Raw genomic sequence first — 18,640 nt, 5'->3', positions numbered from 1 at the left:
GAGACAATATATCTAATCAGTTTCAAAGTTCATAGAAAAATTATATTTTTCCAAAAAATTGCTGCAAGTAACGCCATCTTTGATATAAATGGAACTATAATAGCAAAATTATAGTAATCAAAAATAATTTTTGATCACGAATGAGTCAAGGCTCCATTCTGAACAAACCTTTAAGCTAGTAGTGACATTTTGAACTCTTTTCAATTCTTCCCGAATTAATTCATTTCATGACAAAGTTCAGTGATCCGTAAAATTATGAACATGTAGAGGTTGATGGAGACTGCCCTTGCAGGTATATAGACCTTTATTATACCATTGATTAATTCCTTTCTCTCTGATTGGCTGAGAACCAACAATGTAGAAGAAATACTACGTTATATTTACCTGCACATGTCCCTCCAGGTGAATATAAGGATATTTTTCGCCATATTAGACTAAAAATAAATTGGGAAATTCCAAATTGATACAAATAGTTTTGGAAAGTTATTTCACTTGCACCTGACTTCCACTCATATGAACATAACATTAAGGCAAATAGATTCTTGGGTGTCGTGGGGGTGGGAGTGAGGGTTGCAGGAGGCCTGCCCCTCTCCCACCTTTTTTTGAGAATGTAAAGTTTTAATTTAAATTTTAAGGATAAAAATTTTCAGCGAAAGCACCCCTCCCCTCGTTGGTTTGAAAATATTTTATTGTAATTAATAAATACAATGGGATTGGGCACAAGTTCTGAAAACTTATTACGCCCTCTCCCTACATGTAAATTACACATTTAAATCGTCACAGTTAAACATGAAGTTTTAAAGTATACAATATTTGCAAAAGTTTTACAAAACGATGCATTTTGCTGATATATAGATACACTTAATTTTGTACCAATGCATATACTGATACATCAATTAATGCTAACAAGGAAATCTACCAGAATGTTTAATAAATGTTTGAACAAAAGAAAAGAGACGTTCATTTTCTGCAGCATTCAATGAATCTACCCCCCATAATAAGACATGAGTATCTAGAATGTGGATCTTGTCAAATTGTAAAAATTTATTTAAAAATTCTTTTCTGGCTTTCTCATACTTTTGACATACAAAAAATAATGATAGGTATCCTCAACTTTACCACAGGAGCATAAAGGACTTGATATTAAATTGCATATATAAAGGTCGCTATTCAATACGCAATTATGCCGTAGTCTGGTTTGCAGAACATTTAGTCGTCTGTTACCGTAATCAAAGTATGATGGTGGAGCAGATTTTTTAGTACTAATTTTAGATTTGAATTTTGACATTGACTGTAAATTTCGAATTTCGAGTGGAATTGAGTTCCATTCATTAACTACTGTCGGAATAAATGTAGACTTATAAGTTTGTAATCGACATTTTGGAATATCATAATTTTGAGAATTTCTTGTAGAGTATATAGATGTGTTACAGCGCATATCTGGAAGTATGTCCATTAAGTATTCAGGCACTAAATTATTATGAAGCTTGAACATAGTTTTTATTCTAGCTTCTTGTCTTCTACAACTAAGAGGTTCCCATCCCGTTTCAAAGTATAGTGAATCTTTAGAAGCTATAGTTGTTAACCCTGTTACAATTCTAGCAGCATAAAGTTGCAGTTTTTCTAACTTATCGTTAAGTTTGTGGACCTTAACATCCCACCAAATAAAATTTTGAGTTGGGAGAATTCTTTTCTTTTTGGGGGGAGGGGGAGCTAGTCAAAGATTTGTTTTCAGGTAACTTGTAAATTTTTGTCCCTTATAGTGCCCCCTTTTTCAAAATCAATCCTTTAGATGTGCCTGAGATTTTTTTTTATTGCACCTAAAATAGAATTAAAAATTCCAAAATAATATAACTGGTTATGTTTTTTAACCCCGTTTCTCTCATTATGTTTGGCTAGTACTTCAGTAAACGTAAACAAGTAAGATTGCATGGATTGCTTAATAAGTGTGTCATTTAATAATTGAATCATATAATAAAACAAAATATTTCTGTTTTTTTTTTTTTGGTCAATACGATGATTTAACCACCTTAGAAGTACAATATTCACCTCGCCCTTCGGGCTAGGTGAATATTGTACTCCTCAGGTGTCTAAATCATCGTATTGGCCTCAAAAACCAATAATTAATTGTATAATATTGCTAGATAAAAATTTCTGTCTTGCATTGATTCCTCCAAAAGGACAAATAAATAATGAAACTGATTTATTTCAACAGATCAACAGATAATTCCAAATGAATTTTCAGTTAAATCCAGAAACATGAACTCATGTTATTTATGTCTCTGGGACCAGGGTTATCATGGTATTTGATTCATTGATCAATTAAAAATATTATATTTCAAGCATTTTTAGTATATTGATGGACTAAATATATTATATAGAATAAAAAAGTAACCCCAAAAGTCTTGATCTCGGTTCTATTTTGAAACACCCTGTATATATTTGCTGCTGATGGTGGTACCACGTGATCCCTTTAAGATTATCGATTGGATAATAGTGTCAACATGATAATGATGAGAAAAATGGCAACCAGCTAGCCCTCTGATGCACGATATTCTCTTATTATTAACTTCGTGTTTACTTTGATGAATGATTTGAATTAACTTGCAGGATTTTTTTTCACCAGGGTAAGAAAGAAAAATTATTCTTCTGTGGTCCAAAAGTCTGGAATGTCATATTAAATGAAGCAGGTAGGCCGGTAGCTTGTTGACATGTGCAGTGTTTTACGCGTTAGCAGAGACATAGATAACATGTTATTCATGTCTCTGGCGTTAATGGGAGTTTTTTTTTTTTTTATTTTGTTGAGTTCAACAATAATCGATTTTGGAAAAAAACGCGAGGGCAAGTTCATGTGTAGCCTACTGTATATAGAGTATCTGTATTGACGTTTGTGTAAAAGGTAACGATCTCCCAGGGGCAAAGGCAGTGGTACGTAGCTTCGGGGCATAAGGTTATTATAGGATGATAAAGCTCTAATAATGATCGGTTATTCTACATAATTGTTCATGATTGGTGTTACAAATGGGTTAAAGATACAAATCGTAGGGCTAGTTTAGTGTAAGCCTATCTCGTCGGAGACGGAACGATATGCAGTGTGTGTTGTCAATTTCGTGGGCAGTGCAGACACATTTTTTCCAGTTAAGAATTTGAAAGCAAGAATTTTGTTGCCAGGATTCAAATCGATTTACATCATGATATGGACAAAGTTTGTTTATTTACCGTCTATTTTTTCATGAAATCTCCATTAGGGTAAATTTGTAGATTACTAAGCATTGCTGGAATATTAAATTTACAAAAGTTTCATAAAACTAATCATCCACAGAATGGGCCTAAAGAAAATCAATATTGATATATGAGAGAAAACAATTATTTATTAAACATTATTCAGACTTCCTATTACATTGCAATAAACCAAGCTTTGATTTTATCTGATCATTAAGGTAAAAGATCATCAAAACTGATTTGAGTGCATTTGGCACTATTTTATATTAATAAAGGAGTTTTCACTGAGAAAAAAAAGCCCCCCCCCCCCCCAAACCCCCAAACAAACCATTGGTCGGTTCAGGGCGTGTGGGTGGGATGGGGGACCTCTATGAGAGTTAATAAAAATAATTTACAAACTTGTTGTATATATATATATTATACACAACCAACACAGTGACAGAAAATCTCTGAGACATGTACAGGTAAGGTTTAGGGAGGTCATGATCAGTTTGATGACGCATGTTAAGTCAAAACAGATCATTTAATAAGCGAGGATCTAGAAGGGGAGGGGGATGGATTCTGGAAACCCCCCTCCCCCGATTCAAAAATGATCTTTTCCCCCTAGAAAACATGCACACCCGCACACCCTGAAGTTTGTAGGATGAATGGTACATTCAAGTTAATAGCAAATTTAAGAGGACATTTTTTAAAAAAATGTAAAATCATATGTACAAATCATTGTGACCTTGACTATGACAAACTGCTGAAGGTAAAAGGAATATTACATAATGAATATCTTTATACTCATAAGTTTAATTTGGATACACTATCAATCATCAAATAACAGTGATATGATTTCCATAACAAAAATGTATAGATTAAATTAAAGTCTTTTCAGACTTTAATGATCATTTTACTTATATATTGAGTTGAAAGAGTATCAATTTGTATCGGTTGTAAATAGGGATGCCAATGGGCGATTTTTGGTATACCAGTTTATTGTGATTTTTTTATTGCGCGATAACTATTGTGATATGGAGACTTAAAAATACTGGTATTTAGTATGTGATTATAAATTCCAGAAATAATTATTTTTTCTGTTTAACCTTTGATTTACAATCACCAGAATTGTAAAGAAAACAATGACATCCTAGAATCCTAGAATCCAAACATGCTTTATTAATATATATTAAATAAAAATAAAAGAAAGTGAAGTTGTGTTTTCACATAATATTTAATATTAAAAAATCAAAGTACTGAACGACGAAGGCATGAACAAGACAATTGATTCACCCTGGTGAATTGCAAATACAGGTTGTTCAGAATAATAGGTAGTTCACAGTAATTCCGCATGAAAACTAGAAGCATAACTTTAAAAAATGTGGATACTTCTGTGGGTTTTTTTTAAGGAGGAATGGTTTAAGTATGAGAAAACTATGGTGTCCCGATAGGGCTTTTTGCAAAAGTGTAACAGTGCGCTAGGAACAATGCACTAACGTGAAGTGACAGTGCAATAGTGCGTTGTTCACAACACACCGTCGCGCTTACGTACAACACGTCATCACGCTATCACAACTTTACAACATGCCATTGCGCTAACACAAAACATGCTGTCATGCTAACACAACTTTGCACAACACGCCGTCGCACTGACACAACTTTACACAACACGTCGTTGCGCTAATACAAAACACGCTGTCAGGCTAATACAACTTTACGCAATCTGTTGTGTGTAAACAAGACGACATGTTGTGTAAAGATGCGATAGTGTGATGGTGTGTTGTGTGTTAATGCGATGGCGTGTTTATGTGAGCATGACGGTGTGTTGTGTAAAGTTGCGTTATTTATACAAATCTGGCCTTATAGTGAACATAAGATTGATACTTACTGATTTATAATCACCTTTTGTGACTGATTTTTAGCTCACCTGAGCCGAAGGCTCAAGTGAGCTTTTCTGATCGAAATTTGTCCGTTGTCTGTCATCGTTGTCGTTGTTGTTGTCGTTGGCGTTGTTGTCGTAAACTTTTCACATTTTCATCTTCTTCTCCAGAACTACTGGGCCAATTTCAACCAAACTTGCCACAAAGCATCCATGGGTGAAGGGGATTCAAATTTGTTCAAATGAAGGGCTATGCCCTCTTTCAAGGGGAGATAATAGAGAATTTGTGAAAAATTAATAGCATCTTTTGAAAATCTTCTTCTCAAGAACCACAGGGCCAGGAAAGATGAAACTCATGTGGAAGCATCCTCAGGTAGTGTAGATTCAAGTTTGTCCAAATCATGACCCCCGGGGGAAGGGCGGGGCCACAATGGAGGATCAAAGTTTTACATAGAAATATATAGGAAAAACCTTTAAAAATCTTCTTCTCAAGAACAGCAAAGCCATGATAAGTTATATTTATATGGAAGCATCCTCAGGTAGTGTAAATTTAAGTTTGTTCAAATCATGACCCCCGTGGGTAGGGCGGGGCCACAATGGAGGATCAAAGTTTTAAATAGCAATATATAGGAAAAACCTTTAAAAATCTTCTTCTCAAGAACAGCAAAGCCATGATGAGTCATATTTATATGGAAGCACCCTCAGGTAGTGTAGATTCAAGTTTGTTCAAATCATGACCCCTGGGGGTAGGGCGGGGCCACAATGGAGGATCAAAGTTTTACTTAGAAATATATAGGAAAAATCTTTAAAAATCTTCTTCTCAAGAACAGCAAAGCCATGATGAGTTATATTTATATGGAAGCATCCTCAGGTAGTGTAGATTCAAATTTGTTCAAATTATGACCCCCGGGGATAGGGCGGGGCCACAATTGAGGATCAAAGTTTTACTTAGAAATATATAGGAAAAATCTTTAAAAATCTTCTTCTCAAGAACAGCAAAGCCATGATGAGTCATATTTATATGGAAGCATCCTCAGGTAGTGAAGATTCAAGTTTGTTCAAATCATGACCCCCGGGGGTAGGGTGGGGCCACAATGGTGGATCAAAGTTTTGCATAGAAATATATAGAAAAAATCTTATAAATCTTCTTCTCAAAAACAGCAAAGCCATGATGAGTTATATTTATATGGAAGCATCCTCAGGTAGTGTAGATTCAAATTTGTTCAAATTATGACCCCCGGGGATAGGGCGGGGCTACAATGGAGGATCAAAGTTTTACTTAGAAATATAAAGGAAAAATCTTTAAAAATCTTCTTCTCAAGAACAGCAAAGCCATGATGAGTTATATTTATATGGAAGCATCCTCAGGTAGTGTAGATTCAAATTTGTTCAAATCATGACCCCCGGGGGTTGGGTGGGGCCACAATGGAGGATCATCGTTTTACATAGAAATATATAGGAAAAATCTTTAAAAATCTTCTTCTCAAGAACAGCAAAGCCATGATGAGTTATATTTATATGGAAGCATCCTCAGGTAGTGTAGATTCAAATTTGTTCAAATTATGACTCCTGGGGGTAGGGTGGGGCCACAATAGAGGATCAAAGTTTTACTTAGAAATATAAAGGAAAAATCTTTAAAGATCTTCTTCTCAAGAACAGCAAAGCCATGATGAGTTATATTTATATGGAAGCATCCTCAGGTAGTGTAGATTCAAATTTGTTCAAATTATGACCCCCGGGGGTAGGGCGGGGCCACAATGGACTATCAAAATTTAACATTGAAATATTTAGGAAAAATCTTTAAAAAATCTTCTTCTCAGGAACAGGAAAGCCCTCATTGGTCATATTTATATGGAAGCATCACCAGGTAGTGTAGATTCAAATTTATTCAAATTATGACCCCCTGGGATAGGGTGGGGCCACAATGGAGGATCAAAGTTTTACATAGAAATATATAGGAAAAACCTTTAAAAATCTTCTTCTTAAGAACAGCAAAGCCCTGATTGATCATATTTATGTGGAAGCATCCTCAGGTAGTGTAGATTGTATTGTTCAAATCATGACCCCTGGGGGGTAGGGTGGGGCAACAATGGAGGATCAAAGTCTTAAATAGAAATATATAGGAAAATATCTTCTTCTGAAGAACTACAAAGCCATGATCATAAGTCATTTTGATAAGGAAGCATCCTCAGGTATAGTGTAAATTCAATTTTGTTCAAATGATGACCCCCGGGGGTAGGGTGGGGCCCAATGGGGGATTGAAAATTTTACATAGGAACATATAGGAAAATATCTTCTTATCAAGAACTGAAAATCATGTTATGTCATTTTGATATGAAAAGTGTAAATTCAATTTTGTTCAGATGATGACCCCCGGGGCAGTTGTGTATCCAGGAATTTCATAAAGGGGGGGGGGGGCAGTAGAGGCATTGGGTCTGGGGGCTGCATTGAAGCCCCCAGTGGGTCTAGAGCAAGGCCCTGGTGGGGGTCCGGGAAGCTGATGAATTCTTACAAAGAAGAGATGTTTTTTCCTTGATTTTAGGATAATGGACATATAAGTTCTATATAAAAAAATTAAAACGGGGGGTGCACGCCCGGCTTGCTGGCCCTGGATCCGCCTTTGCAGGGGTAGGATGGAGCCCAATGGGGGATTGAAAGTTTTACATAAGAACATATAGAAAAAATATTTCTTCTCAAGAACAGAAAAACTATGTTTAGTCATATTGATATGGAAGCATCCTCAGGTAGTGTAGATTCAAGTTTGTTCAAATGATGACCCCTGGGATAGGGAGGAGCCACAATGGGGGATCAAATTTTTACAAAGGAATATATGGGAATTTTTAAAAAAAATCTTTTCAAGTACAACAAAGCCATTTGTTAAATTGACATGGAAGGTTCCAGTTGTTTAAAATTCAAGCCCCCCCCCCCCCCCCCCCACCCCAAGGTAATCTTTTCAATACTGAACTGATTTGTACTTTTGCCTAACCAATGTGCTCAGGTGAGCGATGTGGCCCATGGGCCTTTTGTTTCATTTGTAATGAACATTGCAAAAATGTTATTGATAGTTCGTCAATTACTTTACCAAAACTGTATAATGTAAAAAAAAAAAGTCATCATAAGCCAAAGTAGAAACTATAGCAGGGTTCCCTATCATTTGAATTTTTACGGTGTTGCAGACTTTCCACAAAGCACTCCTATTAGCGATATTTTCGAGATCAAACTTATCCACTATTTATTATAATTACAAAAGCAGATATACACACACAACTTTCGTTATACAAATGTTATGGTCATACATATTTATGAAAAATAAATATATGGATATTGAAAACAATTAAAATGTCTCCTGTATATCATTATGTACATATACTATAACACCAACTAACTTCAACCCCCCCCCCCCCCCCCCCCAACACACAACTTAAAAATAAATAACTATGATTTTAAAAAACTTATTTAACATACTTGTACAGGTGTACCTGTATTAAACCTTAACTTGATATTTTTGTATATAACTTTTTTTTACACATGCACTGAAGAGCAGGCGAAATTCTGGTTAATACAACCTAACTACTTAACATCTTTAAAAGTAAAATTTGCAGTATTTTTTGTCAGTTGATCAAATTACCAGTAAGTTTTTGAATTTAAAAAAAAGAAACTTTAGAATAGTAAAATACTTTCAGGGGGTGCCTTTAAATTCTTCAACAATACATTTACATCAATTAAATGATTACGGTACGATGTTCGACTCACAGTGCCAACAAAATTCTAGAGACGTGGTTCTGAAGTAAAGACAATTATTCAATTAATTTTTAAATGTTTAAATAATATTTAAAAATTCAACTAGTAAATATAATATGGTTACATTGAACTGTGAAAAAAATTATTTGTCTTTGTTCCTTCATGCGTAAAGTCCAGCGAGGGTTTTGGAGATAATTGATACTGCAAGGTGAAGCAAGACAATGTGCCCTAATCTAAGAGAAAATTAAGTGCTCTGGCTATAAAAATTGAAAGATGATAGATTTGTTTGATGAAAGTTTCAGTTAGAGAGAATTTATGTTCTGATTTTCTGAATATCACACACCTTACTGCGTCGCATTTTTTTTACTGTGTTGCACCCATAAATTTGAATCATTAGGCCTACTGAGTCGGGGAAAATGTTACTTTGTCGGGGCCGACACAGTGTAACAGGAGAACCCTGCTATAGAGCAGATTGCTAAAAATGAGTTTACGAAAGTCTGTTGAAGTTTCCCCACAGTACGACAAAATTGTGATTTAATGTTACGGATACCTACGATACATTTATCTAAATATTGTCAAGTATACTATGACAGCTTATGGTGATCGTAAAATTTTCCTGATATTCTGATATACATGATATACATGTACCATAGAAATGAAAATATCAAAATTACACTTAATGTGTGAATCAACAACATAAAGAGATTCAACTGAATCTACTAAGATTAAAAAAAATATTCTACTAGCAATTAAATGTGTTCTCAATAGAGTCCAGCATTATAAAATTATATATTAATTAGATGTACTTGATAAGGTCAGTATATAATTCTATTTAATTGAAATATTAATTGTCAGAGATGAATAGCTGAAAAAAAATATTGTCTTGATCATGTTAACAAAATCAGTTTAGCCCCCAATATAATAATAGAAAATGCTTAATAAAAAAAAAAAAAAAAAAAAAAAAATTGGTGTTGCTATATTACTCTATTACTATATTACTACATGTATATTACCGCTTAAAATATACAACCTCACACTGATTCTCACTGAGCCAAATGATATAATGGTCATTCTTGTATGTCAAACTGCTTTGTTAAAAGATTTATATGTGTAATATCATCAAAATAAATAATCCGTCTTATTTCTTTATTATTAAAATGATTAAAACTCATTAAAAATAAACTGAATTTATTTAAATTTGTGAATTCCTATTTTCAAAACACACTTCACAATAATGTGAACATGTGTTGTTGTTTACAATTCAACCAAAGTTATTGTTCTTGTGCAAGGTTCGTCTGAAAGAAGACATTAGTTTTCCATACCGAGTTCAAAGGTACATTTTAAAGTTTCTCTTTCTAAAACGTTTTGTGTATTTAAAATATTTAAGACATATATAATCAGAATATCGCATCGTTTTGCTGTATCTAACCCATATTTTTATAGGTCTCCTGTAGGTTTCAGTTATGTGTAGGTCGTCAATTAGGCCGTGCCTTTTGAAGATTTGCCACTAGATGGCGATCACAAATTCCCATCCATCTCAGATTTGCGATAGCAAAGGACGTGAGGCTCTAAGAGCCTCCATCCAAAAAGGATATCCATTTGAAATCTTAGTAAAAAATGCTCATAAAAATATCATATTATCTTGACATTTTTGGTTAAAATTGTGATACATCGGGATACAAAAATTTTGGCGATACCAATCTGTAGTTGTTAAGTTGATTTCAGAACTTTTGGTAGGTTTGTGATGATCGAGTTCCCTGTTGGAAACAGCATGTCTTGTCTCATCAAATGAACTAAGTTCTTTTTCTCGCAAACATTGTCTTAGAACATTTTTGAGGCGCATCGCTATCAGCGATGTAGCCTCATTGCTGTCGACCCCCAATTCTTTCTTTTGATTACTGCGGCGACAAAGGACTCCACAATATTGATTCTAAATACGCTATTGAAAATAGTGCAAATGTATATTGACGAGTTGGTGATATTCATTGTCTATTTTTAAATATCAAATAACATAAACTCTCACATATACCGAGTTATATGTTGTTTATACGTTGAAAGCAAGAAAGAAAACAAAAATGAAACAAACGAAAGAGAGAGAGAAAAAAACAACAACAAACAAACGTGCGCTACGCGGAATAAGATCTATTTGCATCACAACAACTCGTACTATAAATTATTAGGCCTTGTAAGACGACATTGCTTGTAGGAATATCTGGGGAAAATATACAATAATTTTATTTTATAAAACAGCACTAACAATAGGAACAAGATGGTTGTTTTTTTTTTTTATAGAAATAGAAGGGATATTATTATTTTTCACTTCGATGAAACGAATAGTAAGTAAATGTTTGCAACAAGCGCCACCTTTCGGGGAAAAAATTCCACGAGGGTGACATGAAATGGTGAAATGATCGGTTTTTTGGTGAAATGTCGGTTGATATGATTAAATGACTGATAAAAACATGCAGTGGCTGTGGATTTCAATTAATAGAATTACCAATACCTTATAACATAGACGTTTTGAGTTCAATCCTTACCGCCAAGGTTTTATAGAGCCAATTTTATCGAAAATATCGGAGGAAACGGCCGCCATTGACGGGTTTCATAATATACGATATACCACGCCCGATTGACTTTTTTTCCTTTTTAATTTTTTTTTAGTCCCGTATTATTTAAATGAACATTTCGTGTATCCCACTGTGCTTTATGTATTATGCCATTTTGATAAAGGAAACTAGTCTAAGACAAAGTATTGATATTTTAAAAAGTGCACATAATGAAGAAACTAAAAAAAAAATCAGATATGATATTATATAGAATTATTCAATAATCATTCCTTTCTAAATTCTCAATCATTATTTCATCGTCCTACTATGATAATAATGAAAGAATAAAAAAAAAATATATATAATTAAAATCAATTATAAATTAATTTAAATATCAATGTATTATAATTGATATCTTTAATAAAAAAAAAATGTTTGTTTGATCTCTCCCGACCGACTGGCTAAAAATGCCAAGACTCAAAACATTTTTTAACCTCAAAGAAACGATATTTAAATTTTTACTTTCATTCCTGATTTTTCCTCAACATGTAAGTTGAATTTTTCTGAGAATTTCTTTCTTTTTTTTTTTGAGTTTTCTATCTTCAATGCGATGCGCCTCTCAGGCCTTCAGGCCTTTGATTTCTGTATTGAAGCTTGGCTTTTAGGGATTTGATTTTGTCCGTTGTTTGAGTGAACTTTTCTTTCAGTTTGCATTCACATGGAATTTTCTGTAATCCATAGAAACTATTACATCATTCTGTTTTCAAGATGCCATAGTTGTCTTCTCTTTACTTCCACTTTTACTTTAGAATTGTTCTTGTCTTTCCTCTTGTTTCTGTTGTACATGTATTCCCTCTTCTTCTTTTAAATGAACATCTTTCTGTCTGGACATATTTTTGGCATCTGAAAGAAAGACTCTTATACCATTTTCTTAACTCTGTATTAAGGTAAATGTTCATCAAAAACAGGGTGTGGAGTTAAATAGCTAGGGCTGATATGTTGGTTTAGGTAACGGCCCTTCTGAAAAGGAATTGTGCTTGTCCACACTTTTCATAATGACAGCTCCTCTGTAAGAGTTTTGTATCTACCATTTGGTAAGTGGTCTTTGTAGACACAGAAAACTGCCTCTCTGATAGAGGGCAGCAAGATACTCAAAGTATCTCAACTTCTGTGTCATACTCAAATATGTACCCTTGGAATTTTCCTCTTCATAAAATCATAAAGACAAGTGACATTATGACTAATGTCTGTCAAATAGGTAGTGTTATGTCATACTTTTAATTGGGAGGACTCTGCTTTCAAGGAGGTTCCACAAACATGACAAAGAGCTTGTGATCATCTTTGCAATAAAACCTAGAGCTTTCAGTGAAGCAGCATAAAAAGAATTTTTAAAAAAGTCACTTATTTTTGATGATTTGTCTAGATAATAGATTGTGTGAGGATAAAGGTAAAAGAGACAAGCTGCATTCTAATATAATAAGTTGAACCTGTTGCCCTTATATGGGTGTGAAGGAAGTGATGTCATACTGCTATCTAAAAGAAATGGTTGCATGTGCACTTGAAAAGAACTAGCATCTGCATTTCTTCCCTTGACACTTTGCAAAAGCTTTGGATGCACTCCTTATCAACCTGAAACAACCATATTAATTTGCCTTTAAGAACTCTTCATGGTGTATTGGTGGAGTTTTCTCAGAACTTTCTGTTTAGATCAACTCGTCAGAGACCAGAAGAGCTTATGCAGGGTTCTCCACATCTAAAAATTTAACCATGGAGGAAGCTGCACAAAAGTGAAATGTGATTGAAAGCACAAATGCTTGTTCGAGCTTCTAGACCTCACATAATCAATGGTTGACTTCACAAATATTTTTTTATTTACCATGGCAACTCTGCAAGTTGAAATAAAATCATTATACAGAATTTTATAGCTTAGTGTAGTTTACAAATGTACCGGGTACCAAGTTGTATTGAAGTCAGACCAAAACTGCACGAGGATGAGCATTTTGAAAAAATTTCACTGAATCTTTTTAGTAACCATGGCAACATTTAAATTAATGACAAGTTTTATTGAAATTGGACCAAAACTGATGAAGGAGTAGCATTTCTGAAAAAATTTTACATACACAAAAATGAGCTTCTTAACATTGCCTAAACTTTTCACTGCATGATGTTTGAACACTTACTGATAGTATACAGATCAAAACTTTTAGTAACAAAGGCATAAAAATCTGGTATAACTCTTCTGTTTATAGGATTTATGAGGTTTTGACAGTGCTGAAAATAGCACCACATGGCTTTTCATACAAACGAGAGGTAACTCTAAAAATTTGACTTGGTGATCAACATTTTATTAGAACAGGGACCTAATATTCTAATATATGCCTTGATTAGAAAGACGTAAAAACAAGCAAGAACAAAGATGAGTAGATAAAAAGTAAAGCAAAACAACATTTTGCAGAGCTGCAAACCCTTACAATTTTGGCATAAGGCTTACGATTTGAAGGTCTAAATATGCCTTACAATTTATCTTTTAATCCTTACTGTTTCCATTTCTCTTCATCAAAGTTTGAAATACTGGTATTTTCATTATCTGCGTGCCTTTAGTTTTCACTATTTAAGTAAAAAAAGTCATATTACTTCCAGTGCTTACTTGAATTATCATTTTCCGTTTCTGTATTCACTTATAGTATCAAACATTTTAACGTGAGCAAAATGGAAAAATATCAAGTGGCCTGGGGGATAAATGGCCCCTTGACCTATTCTTACGGTGTTTCATTTCATGATCTTGGCAGCTCTGATTTTGAAAGGTTGAATTCACTTTGACAACAGAAACTTATTTTTTCTGCTTCTTGATAAGGAGACAATTTATTAATGCACTGAATCTTATTTTTTTGTAAATTAATCTTTTGTTACAGAGCAAACATGCTAGAATTCCTCAAAAAAATTCCCCAGAAAAAATAATTTTTGTGTGGAGATGTCTACTCATAATTGATCATCAGCTGATCGACTCTCAATTGTCATGCTTCACAGCTGCTGTTTCATTTTTCCGTTTTTCGACACTGCTTTTCCGTGACAAATCATACTGCTATTCCACGATTATATTTTTTGCTTTTTTGCTATTCCTCTTCCATTAGCTAGGTAAAAATCTTATCACAGTGACTCTTTTGCATAAATTGTAATTGTGGGTTTGCATATTTTTCCTATATGCTGCATCAGTAAAAAACATCTCTCTATTCTTTTAAACATTGACTTTTCTATACATGTACATGTATCCATTGTATATTATACATTGATTAAACGAATTGTTGCAGTATAATTTCCATGACTTCTGAAACTAATGCCAACCAGTGTGAACTGCAAATTTCATTCAATTCAATTTTCATCACACAGTTTGTTCATACTCACTAATCCTGACTAGAACTCTGTGAGAAAATACAAGAAAATACAGATAAATATGGACAACTAATTTATGCTAAGTGCTACCCGTGGCCATTGAAAAATCGCAGAAAAGAGGTACCAAATAAAGGAGATAAGACATCTATAGTTAAAACCAATTGTGGAAAAGATTAGTGAAGTAGTCGACAAATCGCAGTCTACGAAATACAATCATGAGCATTGACATAACTTGCGTTTACATTTTACACTTGTCAAGTTATCTCAGATAGTTACAATTAACGAACTGTGATATAACAATTCACAAATTATGAAATTTTGATTTACAATTTACAAATTAAAGTTTGCATATATGTACATTAAAATTACAGTGTTGGAATTTTTAATCCGTTGGCTTTCTATAGTAGTAGGTTCTGTCTATAAACCTCTTGTGGTTCATTAAATTTTACACCAAATTACAAAATACTGGTGAAGTTTTCAATACCTTGCTGGGGTATACAGTTTGATCTAACAAGTATCACAGTAGGTTTGAATCTAGATCCAGAGGTTACCCAGGTGTGGCATTAGATTTCACGGTAAAGCTGAGTTGATTTCAATGAAGCTTCATGTATGTGCCAAAGTCTTCTCTGTAAATAAATGCAATATTTTGCTCTAATTGCAAATATTTTTCAGTGAAATTGTATGCTCTTTCAGTAACACAAAAATCTTCAACATACTATTGATTCTTTCTAATTGCTTCAAAGTCTTGTCACTTCCTAAATAAAAACCTTATTTTAATTTGTTTCCATGACCTATAGTCAGTTACAAATACAGTAAAACTCGTTTATACCGAAGTCACTGGGACCTGTGAAATCACTTCGCTATATCCGTAATTCGTTATATCCGTATAAGAAATTCTTTAAATTTATATAGCTGGGGATCCAAGAAAAATTCTCTATATTCATGACTTTGTTATATCCGTGTTCGTACTACACAAGTTTTACTGTAAGGGGTAATTTTTTTTAGCTCACCTGAGCTGAAAGCTCAAGTGAGCTTTTCTGATCACCCGTTGTCCGTCTGTCTGTCCATCCGTCTGTAAACTTTTCACATTTTCAACTTCTTCTCAAGAACCACTGGGCCAATTTTAACCAAACTTTGTACAAAGCATCCTTGGGAGAGGGGAGTTTAAATTTTTAAAATGAAGGGCCAAGCCCCCTTCAAAGGGGAGATAATCAAGAAAAGACAAAAATTGGGTGGGGTCATTAAAAAATCTTCTTCTCAAGAACCACTGATCCAGAAAGGCTGAAACTTATATGGAAGCATCTTGGGGTAGTGTAGATTCTAAATTGTTCAAATCATAACCCCCGGGGGTAGGGCGGGGCCACAATTGGGTATCCAAGTTTTACATTGAAATATGTAGAAAAAATCTTTTAAAATCTTCTTCTCAAGAGCTACTGGGCCAGAAAGGCTGAAACTTACGTGGAAGCATACTGGGGTAGTGTGGATTCTATATTGTTCGAATCATGACCCTGGGGGTTAGGGCGGGGCCACATAAGTACTACAAGGGGGAGGGGGGGGGGGAAATCAGGTGAAAAACAGCAAGGCCAAAGTTACTCAGGTGAGCATTGTTGCCCATGGGCCTCTTATTTCTTTTGGGCAAAAGTTTCATTCTTGTCAATAAACAATAGCACCAACACCCAGTGTTAGAATAAAATAAGTAACATTGTTCAATCCAGCATCCAAACATGTTAAAAACCATGAAAACACTACTTGTACTCTTCAAAATCTTGTTACCTGAAGATTATCTGGTTAAATTTTATAATCTTGTTAAGTTATTTATGATTTTATTGAACCCCCCCTAAACTAACCCCCCCCCCCAAAAAAAAAAATGGGGGGGGGGGGGGCGGTGAAGATGGAGGGACCAAACTTTGGTAATGCAAGCAGTTGCAGATTTGAACTCCTGGCCCTCAATTTTGTAGGCTGGTAGCATTAGCTAACAAAGTAAGCCTAGGTTTAGAGATGTCAATCATAAATTATACATGTTACACATTGTTTATAATCCATAAGCATGAGAGAAAACTAAAGTGGGGGGTTTTCTTCGTTAAACAACATACCTTTTGCAAGAAGGGGGTGGGGAGGGCTAAGTAATTCATTATAATGCTGCAAATTTTTTGTTTCTGCTATGCATGCAGACCTTGCTTTTCATTTTCTTGTTTGTTTTATGAGGAAGACTTGGATTGAGTTTCAACTGTTGTGGTCTATTTTGAAGTGAATCGTTTTCTAAATGGATAGCATGCTTGTGAGACAATAGATTTGTATAAAATTATTTAGTTTTCAATTAAAAATATTAAAGTAAATTAATGATATATTTTAGATGGTTTGTACAGAGTAGACGCTTAACCTATGGCAAAAGTCACTGATTTCCAGTGGCAAATACCTGTGCCAGAAGTTCTTCTGAAGGGGGCTGTGTTTGACAGATGGGATGAGGTATGTTTTTATTTAAAATACTTGTTGAATTGAATACAAATGTACTGGTAAAATGAATATTAACAAGAAGAAATTTGCATAATTTTTAATTGAGCATGTTTGAGTATCAGAAGGAAAAAAGTACAGTTGAACTGAACTTCGGTATCTCAAACACCGACATCTCGTATACCATGGATCCGATATGTCAAAGTGATTTGGAAGTTCCAACTACTAATTCTTTACGTATTTTTACCTCAACATCTCGAATCCTCTGATATCTCAAAGTTTTTTCTCAGTTCAATCGTATTCAAGATAACGTTGAAATCTTTCTTGGGTTGTTAGTACGGGAATTAATGTTGCAACTGTTGCAGAAAATACATAACTCATGTAAGCGGGTTATGTAAATTTTTTCTGCAATAGCTGCAACGTTAATTCCCATACTAACAACCAAAGAAAGACTTTTTATTGTTTATATTTATATCTGTATAAATAATAATTTAAAGTTGGATTAATTATTGTATTATTGATATGTACAACATAGTATGTTTCATTGATGGAACAGCCACTGATCAAGAAACCTGTACAGGTGATATGCCTAGTGTTGTTCATGAAGTGATAAATGGCAATTGTTTTCTTTAGAAATGAAGGAGAAAATATTCAGAGGATGTAAATATTTACCTATGACAGGAAGTCAGTAGTTACTGTAATTTATGGAATTGGTAGATCACTTGAAAAGGTCATTTATCCATATCCATGATTATTTAAAATCTGATGTTTTAAATCTTGGTTTCAATGAATAAGATTTTCTACCCCCTTATAAAAAGAGTTGTAATTCAGAGCAGTTAACTATTTGATACTAGTATTAACCAGAAGTCTCTGACGAGACTGTAGCTCTACTGGTTGTATTTATAAAGGAAGATAAAAGTAGCACTTGGACTTGAAACTTTGCAACAGCAATAAACAGAATAATGATCCTTGGTTTAGTCTCTTTTGTGGCAAAATTTATTATTATATCAGACTAAAACTGTAGGAGGAGTAGCCTTTTAAAACAATTTTACATAAATTTTGATTTAAGTAACCATGGCAACATCATTCAACAAAATCAAAAAACAATAACACCAATTATGTATCTCTGTAGTCTACTTGTATGCCACATTATACTGAAATCAGACAAAAAGTGTAGGAGGAGTAGCGTTTTGAAAGTATTTCAAGAAATTTTCTACTTTTAGTAACCATGGCAACACCGTTCATTGAAATCCAAAACTGGTATAGAGAATTATGTATCTTAGTGTAGTCTAATTGTGTGCTAAGTTATACTAAAATTAGACCAAAACTGTAGGAGGAGTAGCATTTTGAAGGTATTTCAAGGAAATTTCTATTTTTAGTAACCATGGCAACACTGTTCATCGAAATCCGAAACTGGTACAGAGAGTAA

At 34.0% G+C, this 18,640-nt stretch overlaps 1 protein-coding gene across 1 annotated transcript in view; it reads left to right on the top strand.

Moving 5' to 3' along the window:
* Positions 1-2,550: 2,550 nt before the first annotated feature.
* The window catches only part of LOC133173466 (1-phosphatidylinositol 4,5-bisphosphate phosphodiesterase beta-4-like), a 154,042-nt gene continuing 137,952 nt past the window's right edge, over positions 2,551-18,640 (top strand). The window contains exons 1-2 of the mRNA XM_061308455.1: positions 2,551-2,627; positions 17,114-17,226. Of these exons, the coding sequence (XP_061164439.1) occupies positions 17,143-17,226 (84 nt within the window). The 5' untranslated portion in view covers positions 2,551-2,627; positions 17,114-17,142. The remainder of the gene's footprint in view (positions 2,628-17,113; positions 17,227-18,640) is intronic.

This window comes from Saccostrea echinata, unplaced genomic scaffold (assembly GCF_033153115.1).
Source record: "Saccostrea echinata isolate AGI-Se365-2 ecotype Australia unplaced genomic scaffold, CSIRO_AGI_Sech_v1 ptg000002l, whole genome shotgun sequence".
NCBI lineage: Eukaryota > Metazoa > Mollusca > Bivalvia > Ostreida > Ostreidae > Saccostrea > Saccostrea echinata.
The sequence above is the reverse complement of the archived record's forward strand: the minus strand, read 5'-3'. Positions and strand labels throughout refer to the sequence as shown.